This window comes from Bison bison, unplaced genomic scaffold, assembly GCF_000754665.1.
Source record: "Bison bison bison isolate TAMUID 2011002044 unplaced genomic scaffold, Bison_UMD1.0 scf7180017864375, whole genome shotgun sequence".
Classification (NCBI taxonomy): Eukaryota; Metazoa; Chordata; class Mammalia; order Artiodactyla; family Bovidae; genus Bison; species Bison bison.
The window spans coordinates 4,182,789-4,203,536 of NW_011494947.1; the positions used below are offsets into that span (position 1 = coordinate 4,182,789).

At 49.9% G+C, this 20,748-nt stretch overlaps 1 protein-coding gene across 1 annotated transcript in view; it reads right to left on the bottom strand.

Annotated features, from left to right (window-relative positions):
• Positions 1-913: 913 nt before the first annotated feature.
• The window catches only part of NUP188 (nucleoporin 188kDa), a 43,543-nt gene continuing 23,708 nt past the window's right edge, over positions 914-20,748 (bottom strand). Inside the window, exons 14-44 of the mRNA XM_010856961.1 lie at positions 20,615-20,734; positions 19,701-19,827; positions 17,509-17,661; positions 17,189-17,315; positions 16,892-16,979; positions 16,720-16,796; positions 15,885-15,999; positions 14,411-14,531; positions 14,233-14,299; positions 13,427-13,555; positions 12,986-13,125; positions 11,795-11,901; positions 10,588-10,794; positions 10,301-10,470; positions 9,725-9,794; positions 9,267-9,334; positions 8,640-8,835; positions 6,895-6,972; positions 6,540-6,625; positions 6,210-6,355; positions 5,801-5,982; positions 4,666-4,866; positions 4,425-4,517; positions 3,885-4,043; positions 3,474-3,611; positions 2,768-2,842; positions 2,440-2,673; positions 2,202-2,333; positions 1,899-1,972; positions 1,638-1,767; positions 914-1,522 (exon numbers count right to left, since the gene is read on the bottom strand). Coding sequence (XP_010855263.1) covers positions 1,346-1,522; positions 1,638-1,767; positions 1,899-1,972; positions 2,202-2,333; positions 2,440-2,673; positions 2,768-2,842; positions 3,474-3,611; positions 3,885-4,043; positions 4,425-4,517; positions 4,666-4,866; positions 5,801-5,982; positions 6,210-6,355; positions 6,540-6,625; positions 6,895-6,972; positions 8,640-8,835; positions 9,267-9,334; positions 9,725-9,794; positions 10,301-10,470; positions 10,588-10,794; positions 11,795-11,901; positions 12,986-13,125; positions 13,427-13,555; positions 14,233-14,299; positions 14,411-14,531; positions 15,885-15,999; positions 16,720-16,796; positions 16,892-16,979; positions 17,189-17,315; positions 17,509-17,661; positions 19,701-19,827; positions 20,615-20,734 — 3,987 coding nt within the window. The 3' untranslated portion in view covers positions 914-1,345. The remainder of the gene's footprint in view (positions 1,523-1,637; positions 1,768-1,898; positions 1,973-2,201; positions 2,334-2,439; positions 2,674-2,767; positions 2,843-3,473; positions 3,612-3,884; positions 4,044-4,424; positions 4,518-4,665; positions 4,867-5,800; positions 5,983-6,209; positions 6,356-6,539; positions 6,626-6,894; positions 6,973-8,639; positions 8,836-9,266; positions 9,335-9,724; positions 9,795-10,300; positions 10,471-10,587; positions 10,795-11,794; positions 11,902-12,985; positions 13,126-13,426; positions 13,556-14,232; positions 14,300-14,410; positions 14,532-15,884; positions 16,000-16,719; positions 16,797-16,891; positions 16,980-17,188; positions 17,316-17,508; positions 17,662-19,700; positions 19,828-20,614; positions 20,735-20,748) is intronic.

The following is a 20,748-nucleotide window of genomic DNA, read 5'->3' on the forward strand; positions in this document are numbered from 1 at the left end:
CCCTATCGCTAGAGCCAAGTCTGGTGGCTGCCTGCCTGCACTCTCAACTCACTTTTTAACGGATCTTTTTATTCTGCCTGTCTGCTTGCTCTCTAGCCAGTGACCGATAATAAACCATCCTCCGTGTGCATGTTGCCTGGGCTCCGGTCGCGTCGCAGGCCTCACAGGTGGGAAGGGGAAGAGGCGGCGGCACGCTGCCGCACCGTGCCGTCCTTCTGGGGGAGGAAGTGATGGGCCCCTCCTCCCTCCCAGGGCACGCGTGCTGCTCCTGAGGAAGGGGATGCTGGTCTGCTGCAGCTGCGTCACCGACGTTTTTTTCCTGAGAAAAACCTGCCTGAACTGGGGCAGAGTGGACTGTAAAATATGCATGACGGTTTACACTTGGGTAACTGACAGCTGACAGTGCTTCCCAGGGACCCGACATTGAGAGCAGCATGTTCACACGTATTCTCGTGTCCTCCCAGACAAGGGAGGAAGAAATCAGTCACCTCCTCAAGGTTCCGTAACTGGCAATTGGCCATGCAGGGACTGTAGCCCACTTTAGTTGCAAAACTTCCCAAGTGATAGCTTCGGTCCACAAGCCAGGTTATAGATTGAGGCTTGCAGCTGGGCCCAGAACTCTGTGATTAGGTCCCAAGGAGGCCAGAGGCCACCCTACCCAGGGCCCTCTGAAGGGAGGGGAGGCACAGAGCTACAGACAGAAGGAGCAGGGCTTCAGGAAAGGCTCTCACCCAGTGATCAACTCAGCCAGCTGGTAAATGGAGGTGGGGGGTGGGGGCCAAGACCTGGGTAGAAGGAAGACCTGAGTGTCCACCCAGTACCCCCCAGTCCACTCTGGGCCCCTGGACAAGCAGGGCAGAGCAATGCTCTGAGAGCTGGTTAGTCCCTGGGCTCGGAAGGTATACCCACACAGTTGTGTATAAACAGTATTTTAATATTTGTATAAATAGACCACAGTATTACCAAAAACTGCAAGAACAGAGTGTGGAAAAACAGATTCTCAAACCCGTGCACACAGCCTCCTGGCTGCACGTGACACTGGCTCCCCGCCTCTCCCCCGGACAGGGTCAAGTGCTGTGGGGAATGCTTGAGGAAAGGAATACACCTCTTTAGGGGCATTTTGAACGTGAGCCCGAGTGCAGCAGACTACGGCTCCCCACCCCTGCTGTTGACCTCTTGATCTGTTACAAAAATAACGCTGGGGCAGTGGCTGGAGTCACGGCGACTCTGGGGAGGGTGACGAGCTGCTCTCGGGCCCAGACAGGCTGTCTGCCAGCAGTACCCCTCACTCCCCAGGCCTGCAGTGCAGGCTGGTGCAGAGTGTAGGCGGCAGCAGGCAGGTGCCCTATCTTTGCACATGTCGGACAAAGGCCTGCACCAGCTGGATCAGAGGCTCCTGACTCTCGGGGCTGACCTTGGAGAGAGAGGTGGACTTGCCCTGAGGCGAGGGAAGGACGCCAGCAGCAGGGGAGCTGGGGGCTCCCCGGCGGAAGTAGCGGGAGAGGCTGGAGAGGAGAGTGCTCTGCAAGAGAAGCACCTGATGAGGCCCTGTGGCCGCCCTCTCAGGGCGGCCCCAGGCCCTTGGGGGCTGGGACCCCTGGGTCGCCCCAGCAGGCAGGGCCCTCCACCCCTCCTACCAACTCTGAGCTGAGCTCCTGCTTCATCCGCTGCTTGTCCCGGGGGTGCACAGCCGGGTCCCGAAGGTAACGCATCGCCTGGGAGATGAGCAGGTAGAAGCAGTTCTCCATGGTGAACATCAGGAGCGACCTGGAGGGGAGGCGGATGTGGGCACTGCTGCAGAGGCCATGTGGGCTGTACGCATGAAGCGGCGGATCCAGGAGAGCCGGCCCAAGACCACCCCAGCCCCCAACCAAGGTCCAGAAGGAGGGCTTTCTCACTTCAGAGTTCTGGTCCCTTCTGCTTGTGTGCTGAGCCCCACAGCCTGGGTGAGAGGCTCCTTTTTCTTGTCCAGCTGGAGAAAGAGAAATGGGGGTTAAAAAAAATGAGGTAGTAGTAATAACTCCAACCCACTGAGACCTCCCCATTTCACAGGACCTACGCTAGGTGATTTTATCAGCTACGCGGTAACTCACTAGTTCTTACAGGTCAGCTCAGGTGGTACACAGGCCCAAGGTGGTGGTTAGACGGTGGAAAGCTGGGAGGAAGGCCTGGGGTGAGGGGTCAGACAATACCCAACTTACCTCTCCAAGCATGTTCAGGGCCACATTCACAGTGGCCAGAAGGGTCCCGAAGGAGGGGGCCCCTTCGGAGTCAAAAGTGGGAGTGGTGAAGCTCAGGGCAAACAGGAAGCTGTACTCAGCAAGGTCCAGGGACTGCAAAGCAAGATGAGACTGACGGAGGGCAAGACCCCCGGGCACCTCTGGGCGCAGAGAGGAGCGCCGGTGGCTCGGTGGAGGCTGGGGGCGCGGGGTGGGGTACCTGATCCAGCAAGACCTGGCAGACATCGGGGGTGAAGCGGCGCAGGGCGGCCAGAGTCCTGCTGAGGATCCTCAAGAGGCCATACTGGACGGTGCGCAAGGCCCGCTGCTCTGAGGCCTCCGTGTCAGGAGCGGGCTGCTTGGAGGAGGAGCAGGAGGGGGCAGCCAGGGCAGCTGCGGATGGCCGCTGAGCTCGGGGGGCGACAGCTGAGGGGATGCCCTCCCCATTTTTGTTCTGGCGGGGGGAGGGGGGAGAGACAACAGAGCGCTGGAGCGCGGAGGAGCTGGGGCGAGGCCGCCCGGGGCGGGCCGCGCGGAGGCCGGCTTACCTGCAAGTAGTGCTGCAGCATCTTGCGGCTGTGCAGGAGGGAGGTGCAGGCCTGGCACAGGTAGCCGAGGTTCACCTGTGGCACAGGAGAGGGTGAGGGATCCACAGGGCGGCCCCAGGCAGCTGACCAGACGCACCCAGCGGGGTGCTACCGGAAACCACGCACTTCTCCCGTGTCCCCCACAACTCCCTGTGACCTCCAGCCCCAAACCTCACAGCCACCAAGCACGCTCAACCAGACTCTTGGGTCAACAGATGCCTGGATGGTTTCCGAGACCCAGCTAGAAACCAGGCACGGTATAAAGTCCTAAGTAAATAGGTTAGAAGGGGACAGTTTTCCCGTCTTATAGAAAAAGAAAACGGTGAGATGAAGGAGAGAAGGGAAGTGACCTGGCCAAGGTCACACAAGCACAGCCTGACTCTGGAGCCTGTGCTCCTCCCCGCCTGCTCCTCCAGCTGGCCCCATTTCATAACTGTCCTGCACTAAGGGATGTGAGCCAGGGTCTACGCCAGAGCCCAGGTTCTCACCCTGTAAGGCTGCCCTATGCTATGGAAGCAACACTTCGCTGTGGAGGAAGCAAGGTGAACCCAAACCTGTGCTACCAAAGAAACGGCCACGTTCCAGGAACAGGCCTGCCCTTCACGCCCTGCCCCGTTCTCCCTGAACCTTTCCCCAGACCCTCCAAAAAGCTGGTCTCAGGCCGCACCTGGACATCCCGCATGAGCTGAGGCAGGTGGAAGTGCCACTCCTTCCTGAAGCTGGAGAGCTGTAGGAGGAAGCCCACGGTATGGTCGGCCTCCTCCAGGCACGCCAGACTCTGCACCGTCCTCACGGCGTTGAGGCACTGGGAGGGACACAGGAAAGGGTGGGGTGACTCAGCCCTGCTGCAGGAAGGGGAGTCCTGGGCCCTCAAACACTGAGGCGACGGCATGACAGGTGGCTAGGTGAAGAGGCTCCTGTCTGAGCTGATCCCAGACCATTCCCCTTCCTCTGCGGGGCCTGTCAGCCAGCAGTCCTCATGGCACCTCAGAAGTGGGAGCACCCACACTCAGTTCTGAGGAGCCCAGACGCCCTTGAACCCCAAGTCCTGACCCCAAAGATGCTGGCAGCCCCTCACCTGTAAGGTCCGCTCCTGGTGAACCCCCACGAAGTCCAGGGCCTCGGTCAGGAAGTTGTAGCGCAGGGTTTTGAGGAGCCGCTCCATCAAGGACATGGAGAGGCGGTAGACGCCAGGCCAAGAAGGGGCGTCCAGGGACTTCCGAGAGGTGCCGGGTGTCTAAGACACAAACAGCAGACAGGATCACGACAAGGGCCCAGGAACCAGCTGACAGGGACCTTGGGGTCTCCCTGCAACCCAGCAGCTAGGAAGCCTGGCTCTTTTGAGGAGAAAAGCTCCTGGAAGGGGCGCCAGCAAGGTCAGAGAGGGTCCGAGGTCAGGCGTTACGCGGAAAGAGCACCAGAGATACAAGAAGCCAAGGCTCCAGGTTCAGGCTGGGCACTAACTAACTGCGTGAGCTTCTCTTGCTAGCGGTCAGTGCAAGGGTGGGGAAGCTTCTGTATTCTTGGTGCCTTAACCAGGCCCCTCAAGAAAGCAACTTCCAGGCCCAGTGACAGCACCAAGGGGCCTGGGGAGGCAGGGCAAGCCCCTGGAACTCACCTGCACTGTCCCGTTGGTGCTGAGCTGGTACACACTCAGGAGAGGCAAACAAATGCTCTGGGTGATGCCGGCTCCGGCCACAGCCGTGGCCCCCTGCAAGGGAGAGAGATGCAGGATGAGATGGATGCTGTCACTGCAGCCGCCCGCCCCGGGGCGGGGTGGGGGCTCTCGGGCTGGGAGAACCCTGGGCCGCGTCAGCACCCACTGGCACAAGCCCAGCCACTCCTCTGCCTGCGCCTACCTGCTGGGTGCGGGCCAGCGTGAGGAGCAGGTGCAGCGCCGCCTCGGTGAAGTGCAGGTTCTGCTTCATGCGAAGGCTCACCTCCAAGGTGGTAAAGAGGGTCGGCAGGATGGGGAGCCGGCGGGTCACCTGTAGCCACGAGTCCCCGTCCTCATCCACCTCACACAGCTCCTTGGCCAGGTGCAGGCCCAGGACACAGACCTGCTGGGCCCAGGGGCAGAGATGGTGAGAGGGAAGGAGGTGGTGCCGGGGGAGGCGGAGAGGAACAGGTCGCCCACGCCATGTGGGGCCAAAGCAAGCTCCCCTCTAACTGCACAATCGCTCTCACCTCCCAAATGGTCCCTCCTTCTCTCCAGATCCTCTCTACTCTGTTCTTCAGCCCAGTGGCTTTTCACACTTAATGGTCATGAGCCCCCCAGAGTAATCCATACTGCGCTGCAGTATATGCATACTTACATGTTTAATTTAAAGAGTACCTACCTTTATCCCCTGCAAAGTAAGCTATTTTCTTCTATATTTTATTCTACTTCATTTAGAAAATGCTGGTTATAACCAAATGAGCCAAGATTCATGAATAGGTCCTGATCCACAGCTTGATAAACACTCTTCTGTACAATTAATACATCCAACAGGCTTTCTAACATACAAATCTCATCGTTTTTCTCCCTTACTTAAAATCCTTCCGTGGTTTTCTGTTTCACTTAGCACCCAGAATAAAGACCCTGGCAAGGCTGCCGGTCATCCAGCCTCCGGCTCTCCAGGCCTCACTTGACCCTGGCTCACACCACATGATTCTCACCCACAGCTCAGCACACGCGGTTCTTGCTGCCCAAATCCCCCTGCCCCCGTGGCCTGCCGGCTCTACCAACGCCCAGGCACTGCTGAAAGGGTGCTTTCTCTCCGAATCCCTGGATGAGGTGAGAACCCCATGGGGCACCCTCTCCCTGTGTTCCACCCCTGCGACACTTGCCACAACGGAATTTGACACATGTTGCGCGATCTGGTTTCTTAACTTTCCCTGTCAGGCTGTGACTGTCTTGTTCACTCACCACCCCTGGGCCTGGCCCAGAGGAGGCAGCAGTTCACAACCGGGGATGCGAGTGGAGTACACACTGATTCCCAGGCGCCCCCTCACCCCATCCCGCTGGTCCCTGTGCCGGAGCCGGGAGCAGTCGTCGGTCTCCATGCTGTCCTTGTCCTCGGTGGCACTGCCCGCCGCCAGGCTGTGGCGGGTGTGGTCGAAAAGTGCGATCACCTCTTCCTGAAGAGTCTCACAGACGTTCAGCACCAGCTGGGAGTACTGGGGGATGTCATTCACTGCAAAGGACACAGGAGGGGACTCTGTCAGGCTACCCAGCACGTCTGTTCCAGGCAGGTGGCTGCAAGCGCAGGGTGCTAAGAGGAAGTGCGTCAGCCAGTGGGAGGGGAGGAGACAAAGAGCTTTCCTGAAGACAAGAGCCCAGGACTGAAAACTCGAGCTTCAGAGAACAATCCCAGCTCTGATGTGGAGGAAGGCTTGCCCCTCACCCCTCCCCGCCCCTTACCGCTCATCTCCTTCATCTGCAGCACCGTGATGAACGCCGAGAACACCTTGGCCTTGGTCTTCTCCATAAGCTGCTGGTCTGCCTGCAGCACTCCCTCCAGGATCTCCGTCAGGGGCCCAAGGATTTCATCCACAGACCCTAACTCTCTAGACACAGCGCAGAGTGGAGAGGGGGGTGGAACACACCTCACAGAAAGGCCACACACGGCCCGCTCCCCTCAGGATGCCCGTGGGGCAGCACGCCTCTCATCAGAGGTCTGCTCCTGTCCCGAAACCCGAGGTGGAGCCAGTGAGGACGGTGGGAGAGGCTGCCTCTCCTGGCCTGACTTACCTCTTCCACTGCCGGAGGAGAATAAGCAGCAGGGTGCACGTCATGGAGCCCAGGCGGAGGCAGTTCACGGAGGTAGGGACGAGGAGCTGAGGGGAGATGGCACAGTCAGCGCCCCGAGAGACTGGGAGCACCGCACACAGGCCCCTGCGGCCCCGACCCTCTCTCTCCCAGCAGTGCACTCACGAGAGTGAGCATGGGGAAGAGGCCAGGGGCTGTAGCGGACCTCCGCCTGGCACCACAGCCTCAGGCCGCCTGAGTGATCTGACCACTCGCACAGCTACAGGCTTAGGAGCTGCTATTTGACTGCAGAAGCCATCTCCCCGGGAGGAACAGGAACTCTCCCAGACACACTTACCAACGCCTTGGTCCCCTCGAGCACGTCAAGAAAGAGCTGGCGACGCACTGCAGAGTCTGTCAGGTGCGTTATCTCCGCCTGCAAAGGGACAGGAAGGAAAGGTCAGTTAGGAAAATTTCCCAGACTTCAGAAGCCAAGAAAGATGGGGTCCTCTGTCAGGCAACTGGTCACTGCTTCCTTGGTTAAAATGAGACTCAAGGACCCTGATATTTCCGGGTCCTCTTTAGCCATGGTCAGAACCAGAGGGCTAGGTTCATTCACATCCTCCCCAACAACGTCCTTCCTCTGCTCAGACCTTTTGAGGCTTCCCAGGGCAACCCTTCTGGAAACACCAAATGCTCCACGAGGCCTGGGCACCCCCGAGGATCTGGTCCACCTGATTTTGGTATCATCCCCACTGCGCTCATTTGACTCCAACCCTATTGGCCCCCTTCCTCCTCTGTGAAAAGGCTGAGCTCTTCCCATTTCTGGGCCTCTGCACCTGTTGACTCTGCCTGCCCAGAGCATCATCTAGAAGTCTCCTCGCACACTCGGGCCTCAGTGTGAACAGTACTTCCTTAGAGGGCCTCCTGACTACTTCTACCCTCCTTCAGCATTCCCTACCATAGCATCTAAGTTATTTCCTTCACTGTGAAATATCACAATCCCGAACTATATTCCTTTGTAAATTTGTTTACAATGTACCTTCTCATGGGCCACCCCATGTGAGATCAAAGACTGTATCTACCTTATTCACTGCTGTATCCCAGTGCCTAGCATACAGTAAGCATTCCACTAATATCTATTAAATGGATGAAAAGATGATCAATATCCTAGACAAAACCAAAATAGGTTTCCTGGGGGAAAAGATGTTGGTGGGATTTTCAGAACTGCAATTCAAGAACTGCTGCCCCATTCGGACCTGAAAGGTGACACATAAAGTTCCCCAGAGACGACTGACCCTTTTGGTGTGTCTATAGTATCAGGGGTCCCAAACCACCGTGCCACAGCCCACCTCCAAGGCTGTGGCCAGTCAGGCACTAGGGAACAAGTCATGGAAGATGTAAGAGTGTGCCTGGAACAAAAGGTACTGTTTAGCTGAAGTTATAAAGTCAAGATACTAATTTGGATTCCCTAGAGCAAAACACGTCAATATCAAGTCCTTACTATACAGCAAGATGTTGTCAAAGCACACACAAAAGAAAAGCCAAGGAAAAATGCAAATTCTTCTCAAACATCAACTCGCTAAAAACCAATGCTCTGTAGACACACTGCAGAGACAATGGCCTCTGATCTTTTTGTAAGAACACCAGGGAATGCAGTTTCTAGAGCCAACGAAAACCACTGTTCTCTAGAGGGTACTGCTGCAGCCATTATAGCTACCTGCTGACCAGTCAACAAATATATATACCCAGTATATACCCAGCGTCCCCAGGGCACACAGTTGAGAGGCAATCATCCATGTGCACAAGAAGTGGATGACAGAAGGGGTCTCCAAGACCTAGCTAGATCCACAAAGGTAGCTAAGGGAAACTTTTATGAACATCTGAAGGGATTTAAATAATGCCTTCTCTGCACTTTCCTTAAGGGCCCCTTGCTGGCCAAAAAGCATCCAAGCACCCCACATTTGGCACAGAACCTGTTACATTTTAGCTCTCAGAGAAAAACCCTGACCATTCTTTAGCCCAAGGGGCTGTATCTGCTAAGCATCCCAGCATATTGTTGCTAGGATACCAAAACCAAAACTCGCCCCAGGAGGTTCTTACGTGACTGGTGGCAATGATGAGAAACATCCTCCAGGCAGAGACCAGCATTTGATACTCTACCAGGGAGGTGCAGCTGCTGCCCTCTGTGTCGGCCATGTGAACTGCCAAGGACTTGACATACCCCGACCAGTAGGCAAAGCGCTTCTCGCTGGAAAATTTCTTGAGTGTATCTTTTAATGATTGGTCTAATGAGCCCCTAGGGTGTCAGGAGAAAATAAAACCTACGGTTAGCAGAAATGCCGACGGGAGTGTGACGGGCACTGACCCTTGCTGAGGCAGAGAAAGCAACCTCACATGGGCTTAAAGGCAGACGGCTCCAGATCAGCTCCATTGTGTGGGGCTCACACTTCTTGCTCAACATAATGGGTTAGGCTGAGGCCTTTTCCAGGGTTCCTTCTCCATAAAATCCCGAGCACAAGGAGTTTGCTTCACAATCACTCTTTCTGACAATCACAAATGCCATCGATGGACTGACCAAGGACACGGATCCGTGGCCCTCCAGAAATGGCTCCAAACCAGCTCTCTCCTCTGTCTGGGCTCATTTGGCCACGGCCCTCAGCAGTAGACTCCATGGGTCCCCCCCGCCACAAACCTCTGATTAAAGTCTCAAAAGGGGAAAGGACTCACTTAACTACATAGTATATCTCCAAGCAAATTATCTTCATGATTAGGGCACAGGTTTCCAGGATGCTGGGCTGTGGAGGGGGAGAGCAGAGAGTCGTGAGAACCTCTCCCCTGGGGCCCCTCCCTCCCACGTGGGCCAGAACAGGGACCGGCACTAGCAAACAAGAAAGCACGTTCCCTAGCGAGTGGGCATCTAACTTGCAAGAGCAGAAGCGTCAGGTCCAGTGTCTCGAAGTGAGTGGGGACCACAGAGCCAGCAACAGAGCAGGGCATGCTACCCTCCTTCCCAAAGCAAGACTTCAAAGGAGAGGAGACAAGTGCTTCTCTGAGAAAGAAGTTCCAGGTGAAGAAAACGTGCTGGTCATTTAGTCAGGTGGGGGTAGACATTTTCCACAGCCCAGTCTCAGCCCAGCCTTCACTCCCAGGGCCTCTCCACCACTGTCCCTCCCTTCAGCACTCACCTCAGATGTTTCCGAGGGAGGAGAAAGCGTACCAAATAGCGGACTCGTTAGATTCTCCCAAAACTTGGGTCTGAAAAGAAAATACATGGCAGAAATCACACTTTCTCTCATACAGTCCTTTTTCTCCTCTTTCCACCTCCCCTTGGTGGTCACCTCTCCACATTTTCTCAGTTCCAACCCTAACATCTGCTGCATAGGTCACCTGTTCGGACTATAATACATAAACAGAAAGCGGTTCCATGGACAAAACAGGGACCCAGAGTAAAGCGTGTTCCATTCAGTTCAATGGCTCGAGCAAGTCACCCTCATCTGACTACTGTTTCTTATGAGCAATGGCTTTGGGGGTTGGCAGAAGGTGGGAATTTGAAAGGTAGAACTCTAAGGTAAACATATCAGAGTAAAGATTACACCTGCTGGGGCAGCTTTAAAAAGAGAATAACTCCCACACAATAACCCAAGCACGAAGCACTTTTAAGCATGACCTCTCACAACAAACCTCCCAGAATGACTGCCCCCTTATCTTATAGACAAGGACACACACTCCAGAGACTGAGGAATTTCTGGAGTCAGACTCACTTGGTTCTGAGGACCAGCATGGCACTGTCCCGCCGGTCCTGCCACAGGGCGTGCAAAAAGGCGATGGCTGCCCGGTGCAGCAGTGGGGGGCACCAGTAGCGGTCCTGCTGCTGGGAACCGATCAGCTCCAGCACCGCGTGGAGACAGCTCCACACCCCGAGGCTGAATTCCTGCAGAGGGACAGTGAGAGCTCAGGCCCACAGCTTTGGCCCACAGCCGGACCTGGAGAGTCCAGCACCCACCTCCCAGAGGGCCATGTCCCAGCTTCATCCCAGGTGCAGGCTCACCTTGGAGCCATCGCTGCCATCCTTCACCTCCAGATTCAGAAACAGTTCAATGAGGCCTGGCTGCGTCTCTACAGCAACCGTGAGGAATTCCAGAATCATGACTTTGATGCGCATATCCTCAATCTTGCTCTGCAGGCGGGTCAGGAAGGCGTCTCGGATGGCAGCCGCATCACTGCCCAGGCAGGCGTACACTGACATGGGCGCCACCTGGCAGAGACCGGGACACACAGGTAGAGCTCCACCTCCAGAAAAACCGCAACAGGCATCTGCAGAGAGGTGCTGAGGAACTCTTGGAAAATGCCAGAGAGGGAAATATCCAGATGGACAGGTCTGGGCCAAAAGGGACATCACACCAAACGACAGCAAAAGATGCCCCATGATTCCCAGAGAAAACAGTAATCAACATAAAAAGATGCATAACCTCTCTTACGGTTAAATAAATGTAAAGCTTTTTAAAAAAGATAACATTGATTTGCCAGTTAGATTAGCAAGGATTAAAAAACTGGTGAAGTCACTGTGGCAAGGATATGAGACTTAGGTAGTATAAACTGTTACATCCTTTCTGGAGGCTAATTTCAAAATATCTAATAGAAATTTAAATGTTCATTTATATCTAACTAATTTTTAGGAATTGTAAACAAAAGTTTACAGGGTTCTGTGGATAGGAATGTTCACTAGAGCACTATTTAACAGTAAGACAGAAAATAGCATAAATAAGTTAGGACCCATCCATGCTATGGCACGTCACACAAGAATTAGAGGATGAGGTAGATCCCAGTGTGCCCATACAGCAAGGCTGCAGGATGTGGTGTTAAGTGAAGAAAGCTAGTCACAAAACTGTATGTATCGTGGAATTCTGCTTTGGAAAAGAACAAAAGCTCACACTAAACATTCTTTAATACATAAGCATGGATAAAAAGAAACCTGGAGCAATGTGTACCAATCTGCTCACAGGAATTCTTAGAATGAGGAGATATTAGAGGAGACCTTAATTTTCTGTAAAAGTTTATCTGTAACATTTAAACAAATATTTTAAAATGAGTATGTATGTCTTTCATAATCAGGAAAAAAAAGTGTGTGTGAGTGAGTATGTGTCTATAGGTACATCACTTTAAAAGTCCAAGTCAGTTACATCTCTTAGAAGAAACACTATTCTCAAGCACAAAGTCAGTTTTCTGGGGCTTGGACTTGTTAGGTGGGATCCTACCGTGGCCAGACGTTTCAGCAGCTGGATAGCAAGACGAGGCAGAGCTGGGTCGTGTTTGTGGTAGATGTATTTGGCAAGAACAGCAATAAGGTTGTTCCCATGGGCACCTGAAGAAGTACAGGAAACAGTTCAGACAGCAAAGTATGCCTAGTTCAAGCTCTTAGGAGAGGTTTCTGTTCAGAAAGCTCACATACATGAAGGAATTTACTCTCGAGTACTTGGAGGGCCCAAGCGGATGCAGGTGGCCCTGTCATTCTCTTTCTTCAGTAGCCAAGGGGACAGGCAGGATTGGGGGTAAATAGCTCAGTCCAATTGGAGAAGGCAATGGCACCCCACTCCAGTACTCTTGCCTGGAAAATCCCATGGACAGAGGAGCCTGGTAGGCTGCAGTCCATGGGGTCGCTAAGAGTCGGACACGACTGAGCGACTTCACTTTCACTTTTCACTTTCATGCACTGCAGAAGGAAATGGCAACCCACTCCAGTGTTCTTGCCTGGAGAACCCCAGGGAAGGGGGAGCCTGGTGGGCTGCCCGATATGGGGTCGCACAGAGTCGGACACGACTGAAGTGAGTTAGCAGCAGCAGCTCAGTCCAATACATTAAGAGCAGAATTAGATACACTTTTTAGAAAATAGTCTTTTAACAAACAGGGTAGGAAAAAAGACATCACATTATATACAACATGGCACTAAATGCAAAAAATCATTAAAATCCCAAAATGATATAGCTAGAAAAAGGTCATAGATGACGTCCAAATGCCTACTTGAAAATAAGGAAACTGGGTCCCAAAGAGATTAAATGAGTAGTTTAAAGCCAAAGAGTAATAACAGTCAACACTAACTAGGTACCAGGTTTTACAGGCAGCAACTGAATGTTCATTATGATCTTACAAGGTAGATACTGTGACTATCCCCATTTTATAGACGAGAAATCTGAGGCATAGTTGTTAAAATAAGGTGCCCAAGGTCAAAGGTGGCTGGAGCCAGAATTTTAACCGAGATACTCTGAACATGTATTCTTTACTATTATTCTATCACCACTGGGAAGCAGACGTAAAGTATGACACAGTCTTATTTCTAAGTCCAACTGGTGATCATTACTGAATTTCAAAAACACTGTTGACCTCTAAAACACAGCCTGCAGTATGCACTTACGGGCAGAAACGCTGCTAATTAGAAGAAAAGTACATACCGTGCTGTGTGAGAGCCTGTTCCAGAGGGGACACCACGTTAGAAGGCGGTTTCAGCCGAATGACATTGTTGGTGACAGAGAACGCCAACTTCACTGTCTTGATCAGCAGCTGGCCCTGGCCCTGGCCCTCTGCCCCATCGCTAGGGTGCCAAATGGAAACCAAAGTTGATTCAGACAACATGACTTCATTCGCAACACATGTGCTCTCATGAATGAGATTCCAACAACAGTCCCAGAGTTCAACAGCTCTAGAGGCCCCAGTCCAAACTAGGAGAGAGGAGGCACACTCAGCTCCCTTTGCTGTGTGCCAGTCTATACAGCAGCCAGTAGGTTATACAGAGGCTACATCCTAGGAAGAACAGGTTGTCTTTCTTACGCTCCAGTTCTTACAACATGCGGGCACGATAAAGACACATGGGGAAGGTGGAGAGGAAGGCCTACCTGCGGGGCTGAGCAGCCATGACCATGTCGATGGTGTCCACACCGATGCCCATGATATTGATTACTGTCTGTCCTGCTTCCGTGTAGGCCAGGCTGCAGATGCAGAGAGACTGCAGGCTGGGGGTGTGACTGGAAGACAGACACGTTCTGAGTTACCAGGGAGCCACCAAACTTATTACTGGAAGTAAAGGGTATTGTCCTAATCTAACCAACTGGACATCAGTGATACAAATCAGCTCTTTGCCAGAGGAAGCCACTCTGATTTCTTTCCTTAAACAGACCCTGAGAAACCATCTAAATATCCGTCGATTAATGAAAATGCTTACTGAAACAAATCACAATTAATCCATAGAGTGGAATGCATGGAACCATTAAAACAAAACAGATCTGCATGTAGTGGCATGGAAATAAAGTTACAGAAGATTAAGTACAGGCAGAGGGAAAAAAACCTAGAAGACACATGTTAACTTGTTAACAGCCATCTCTGGGAAATAGGGTTATGAAGGGCATCTTGCCCTATTTCTCTATGACATATACACCTTTTGTAAAGATCATAATACGTGTGTGTATAATTTCACTGGGGACAACCTTGTTACCACTTCATTTGCTCTTCTCTCTTCAGAGGGATAAAGGAGAAACAGGGTGGTGGAAGGCAAATCTGAACCCCAAGAGCACTGAGCTCTGGGCCCAACCAAGCTGAGTTCTCTGGAAGAACGAGCCAGCTGTGCAGAGCAGAAGCCCAAGTCTTCCCTTGCAGAGTGGCAGCATCTCAAAGTACCAAGCGCTAGCAATCTCCCCCCTCCTACCTGCTGTGCAGGTCTGTCTCATGGCACAGGTTCAGTATTGAATGAATCAGCTCCAGGATCAGGCAACCTGGACTCCAGAAAAGACATAGGAGTGATGTAACCTCGGGTGATGACCCTTATCCCAAGAAAGAAAGGTGGCCAGGGAGCCTCCCATCTTCGCTGCCCATGTTCTCCTTACCAATCTGTTCTCTCACACCATGGGAGTTGTATCGCCACTTGTGGTAACTTGGCAGCATCTCCTTTAGCACAAACATGACACAAGGCACCAGCCCTTGGCTCTGGGTACTACCAAGCTGCCCCTACAAGAAATCTTGCCGTGAGGGCATATGCCACTTAAGAGTAAGTCACTTTATCACTAGAGATTTGACTCCAAGACCACATATCCAAAAGAAACCTGGGCAAACCTTGGCTATCAGTGGGGGGGAAAAAAACAACAACAACAAACATCAGAATACTCTAGTTCAACTGAATCCAAGTCATAGGTTTCCCCAGAATAGAGAAAGGGACTAAAAAGACAATGTGACAATATCACAAAAGGCACCTACAAGAAAGAGAAGGATGAAGGCTAAACCTGAGCAGGAGAGAGGTCCATCTGAAACACAGAGGATACAAGACTGTTGACAATGGAAAAACCCAGGTTCACTGTCATGATCACCAACCACCCTCTAAATTCTATCCCATCACTCAAGTATCAGAAAGGAGATCTGATACTCAAAATCCTTTGTCCTAGTATTACTTGTTACCATTAGCTTCCTTATCGTAAAACTAAGGTTTCTTTATATAAACGTATCTACTTCCCTATCTCTACACAGAACCATTTCTATTTAAGCGTTCATTGACTGATTCTTGCAAGCAGCACATGTGCTTAGCGTTCTTCATGTGGAGCCCTCTCAACTCCAAGAGGTAGAGATCATTTATCATACCAGTTCAGAGACGTGCTAAGAAATTTAATACCTGTCCAAGGTCATACAGCCAGTAAGTGGTCAACCTGAAAGGTAAACCTAATTTTGACCCCCAAATCCATGCCACACAAGTATTTTTCAACCAGAGCTGTGATTCATTACCGGATTGTGAGATCAGCTTGTTAGAAAACATCAGAACGCACCTTGCATAGTACAAGCTGTGTCACACTTTGCAACTCCACTTTGTGTGCGCTTAGTCGCTCAGTCGTTTTCGACTCTTGCGACCCCATAGACTAGCCTGCCAGGCTCCTCTGTCCAAGGGATTCTCCAGGCAAGAATACTAGAGTGGGTTGCCATTCACTTCTCCTGGGGATCTTCCCAACCCAGGAATCGAAGCTCGGTCTTCTGCATCGCAGATTCTTTACTGACTGAACTATGAGGGAAGCCCCAACTCCATTTTAGAAGTAAACATATGATGTACATACTGGGACATGATGAAATGTGTACATATTATCCTGGGCTTTGTCAGAAATAACTTTATGAAGTCACTGCATTACGCTGTACGGACTCTGAGTATTAAATAAGTTAACAAAGATGAAGCATTTACTATAAAGTCAGGCACACAATAATCAGGACACAGAGACTGCTATCACTGTAACTTCAGGACAACTGTTAGGCCTGCAAACAAATGACTACAGTAACGGGATATAGGAAAATTATTTCAGATGCTTCTATCTGATGAGATTTTACCTTCACAAGAGTGGTGATCAAGCGCAGAAAGGCAACAGTGACCCCATACTCGCCCTGGGGCTGTTCACTATTCATCAAGAGGTTTCCATACCCACCAGCATTCATTCCCTCAGCACTGGGAAAAAACAGAGGGACAAAGGGGAAAAAAACAATGGGATGCTTTCAATAAACTGTAAATTCAATTTCAATAAACTGTAATAATTCCTGTTATTGTCTCGATGACTTGGGCATAAAATGAAAAAGCCCTGCAAAGGAATTAATCAAATCTAGGGTACTTATTAACCAGGGGAAGCATTAAGGACTTTACTGATATACAACCTCAAAAGTGAAAAATCAAATAAACATGAAGCAAGCATGTTTGTCTCATTAGCAAGAGAGAACAAGAAGAGAACGCTCAGGTAGTGAGATGGAGCCTGTGTGTTAATAAATGGTGCATCAGCAAGCTTGCGTGGCCATGAAACACAGAGAAGTACAGAGTGACCTCGGCTTAAAAAGGGGAAGTTGAGCCTCTGGATCCAGACACCCCTGGATTCTCTAGACTAGAAAGTTAACTTCCACATACCTAAGGTGGTTGCTACTGGATGAGAACTACCTCTCTCCCTCAGCTTTAAAGACTGACCCACATCAGTGCTCGCCTAAGGAAAGAGCCTCTGTGCCCCAAGTCCCATCACCTCCTTCGCCTCATCCTGACTCATTTCTGGTGAGAGGACTGAAAAGGCAAGCAGCAGAATACAAAGGCTCTGAGAAGCACCTTTAAAACTAATGAAGCTAGCTGAGATCTGAAATGTAAGGGATACTCCCCGGGAATACACTCTACCCCCAAGACCTGGCTCACCTGATCATCTGACTCATGCTGGAGACCTGGTGGGCCACGAAAGGCAAGAAGCCTGTGTGAAGAAGATCAGTCCAGACCTGGAGAGGGAAAAGAAGAGTCGAGTGTCTGTGGTGTGTCTTCAGGTATATGCCATGCGTGACATTTTTGGGCTGTTAGGAAGACTGTGTCTCACCTTTGCTGGGTTCCGGGCAGCCAAAACAGTCAAGCAATTGACGCAAGAAGCGATGACATCCACAGGCGGGGAGATCACTGTTGTTAACCTGGTTGGAGAACAGTGCACTGCACTCAGTAAAATGAATAAAGTGACTTGTTCCATCATAAGTATTTTCCAGTCCTCTCTCCCCAGGTCCCTCCTGGCAGCAGGAAATGAAAATAGGAAATCCCTCTGCTGTGGACAGATATCACACCAGGGTTTCCCACCATGGGCTGCGTGCAGCCTCTGACCCAGTGGGAGGGACCAGATACTGACCGCTGCAGCAGCATGTAGATGCGGGACGTGATGGGCAGGAGACAGTCTGCTATCGACAGGTCTGTACTGATGACCTTATGGACCAGGTCGATGATGGGTTTGACCCGCTGGCAGTGCTGAATCACATCTGAGGGGGAAAAGTTGTGATCTCAATGAAAACAACTCCTTTAAGATCACTGAATAGTCTCTGAGACCCAGATAAATGATGCTAATCACAACCTGGAAAGTTCTGAATCTTATCTTGAAAGTTTCTGCCTTCCAAATCCTCTAACCATGACCATTTTTCTTCTCACAGCGATCGCTCTCTGAGCTGAGCTCACCTGCAGTGGAAACGACATGCAGCAGCATCTCAATCTCGCAGGTGAAGAGGGTCCAGCTGCTATACGAGTATTCCCAGCGCACCAGGTAGGCCCTATCGTCCAGCATCACTTGGCCCACAGTGCCTTGAGGTATGCGAAGGTTGGTCTGACCCCCTAAAGAAGAAAGAGAAATTAGTCTACTAGGAAGAGGAGATTCCTATGACAGACAGCAATATCTAATCCCACAGAGATGTACAGACTCTCTTCTTAGTACCCACTACTGTTACAGCTTTTTGCATTAAAAAGGGACAAAAACAAAAGCTCTCAACTGTCATAGAGGAAGTGAGTCTTTCCACGTGTCTGAAAAACAATCGAGTGCAGAGTGGTTCTCCACTCACATGATGACTATAGGAAGACCACCTTACAGGACAGCAGGTGCCCAGGTCACCAGGTAAGTCACTAGCGATGCAAAGATTAGAAGAGTAAGGCTGTGCCTCCCACATTTTATTCCTTGAGCATGTGGAATATACAAGTGCTTACAACTGTTAACAGGTTACTCTCACATGCTGCCAGCAGGAAAGGAAATTGCTGTTTTCCTACAACTTAATTCAACACAATCGAAAGCCTTTGACAAAATTCAACATCCATTTATGATAAGAACTCTCCAGAAAGCAGGAATAGAAGGAACATACCTCAACGTAATAAAAGCTATATATGACAAACCCACAGCAAACATTATCCTCAATGGTGAAAAATTGAAAGCATTTCCCCTGAAGTCAAGAACAAGACAAGGGTGCCCACTTTCACCATTACTATTCAACATAGTTTTGGAAGTTTTGGCCACAGCAATCAGAGCAGAAAAAGAAATAAAAGGAATCCAAATTGGAAAAGAAGAAGTAAAACTCTCACTGTTTGCAGATGACATGATCCTTCACATAGAAAACCCTAAAGACTCCACCAGAAAATTACTAGAACTAATCAATGATTATAGTAAAGTTGCAGGATATAAAATCAACACACAGAAATCCCTTGCATTCCTATACACTAATAATGAGAAAACTGAAAGAGAAATTAAGGAAACAATTCCATTCACCATTGCAATGGAAAGAATAAAATACTTAGGAATATTAAAAAAAAAATTTTTTTTCTACCATTTTTCTCAAATTGTGGTAAAAAAAATAGATAAAATTTACCATTTTAACCATTTCTAAGTTGTCAGGCCAGTGGCATTACGTACATTCACATGGTTATGCAACCCTCACTACCATCAACCCAAAGATCTGTTTTCATCATGCAAATCTGAAATTCTGTACCCATTAACCTGTAATCTCCATTATCCCAGCCCCCAGCCCCTGTCAGCTACCATTCTATTTTCTGTCACTATAAATTGAACTACTCTAAGTACCTCATATGCATGGAATCCTACAGTATTTAACCTTTCCGGACTGTTCTACTTCATTTAGTACCGTGTTTTCAAGGTTCACCCATGTTATACATAGCATGTGTCAGAATTCCTTTTCTCTTTAAGGCTGAATAATACTCTCCAAATTTTGGCTCCTAAGAAAACTTGGTGTCTTATCTATATATACTGCATTTTAGAAAATCCATTTCATCTGTCAGTGGACATGTATTTAAAAATTTTATTGCATACACCCTTTTACCCAGCAGTCCCACTTTAGGGATTCTATGTACTAAAAAGTAAAACCACCAGGACATACAGGTATATGTCCCCAGAGAAGCACTGTTTGTAGTGGCAAAAACCTGACATAGCCTAAATGTCCTCTAGAAGGTGAAAGATAAAAAAATATGAAACTTCAAGAATAATTATATAGTTACTAAAAAGAATGAGTCAGATCTACATGTAATAAAATCGATTTGCAGAGAACCTGTGAGAGAACACAGAGATGTGTCAGAGGATATACACCACACGGAACAGTAACCATCTGATGGGGATGGGCCTGAAAAGATTCGAACATTTAAAAACGTAGCTCTGCGCTGTCTCCTTTGTTATAATGAACAAGCACTATTTCTGAAGTAACACGATCAAATGATGTAAAACAGTAAGAAACCAATAATTTATCAGGAAATCAACAAGCACAGTGGAGGAGAGGATCCACTTTAAAGGTACCTGCCATGAAACATTAAAACAGCAGTCAGGTCAACACAGACGCCGTGGAAGAGGCTACTGAGTCAGGGTCATCTGTCTCTCTCACCTAGAGGGTAAAGGAGTTTGGGTGTTTGCCTCCGCCAAAGGGTTCCATCTTCGTGGGAGATCACATCATGGGGCTTGTGCTTATAGAGTTCATTGTAGAAAGACATCTTATCCAAGAAACTATACACCTGCCAACACACAGGAACAAAAAACAAAGAGCTATACATTTACTGAGGGACATTTAAGGGGCCTCCCATCTGCTTTTCTGCTCTTTTAGCCAGACTGTGTATGTGCTGACTCTCAAAATTCCTACAAAGCCATCCCTAGGACTCTTCTGAGACTTGCCTCAGCACTCCTTGTGAAGCCAAACCCTTCTTATTCTTTAACACCCAACTCAAGGACCCTCTCACTCCACAGACCGCTGTCTCTCCTGAACAGTATGGTCTTGACCACTCAGATGACATAAATTACATACCACTTGGCTTTATGGTTCTTATTTAGTCACTAGGCTATGTCCAGCTCTTGTGACCTCATGGACTATATAGTCCACCAGGCTCCTCTGTCCATGGGATTTCCCAGGCAAGAATATTAGAGAGGGTTGCCATTTCCTTCTCCAGGGAATCTTCATGACCCAGGGATCAAACCCAATCCCCTGCATTGGCAGGCAGATTCTTTATGGCTGAGCCACCAGGGAAGCCCACCTAGCTTTACTACTTAATTCTTATATCCATTATTCTCTTCTAACTAGATATTAAGGAACTTCACATTTTGTCTTACTCCCACAATATCTATAGGTAGATACTTAATAGGTACTCAAGAAAATTTAATTTTATAGAACTGAGGAACTATCATCAGCATTTTTCATTCAACTGCAGACTAATTCTTGCCATGGCAGTGGAACTGCAACGTGAAAAGCAAAAAGGATTTCTAAAAAACATCTCCCATTCTATTTAGGCATCTAACTGAATAACCTACCTTCTTAGCAGTAGACTTCCCTGATACAAGAGCTCGAAGCAACTGCAGGAGTGGAGACAGGAGATGGGGAAACATTCCACATACACTGTCCAGAATGATCCCGAGACCAGAGGTTGGTTCCTATGGCAGAAGGG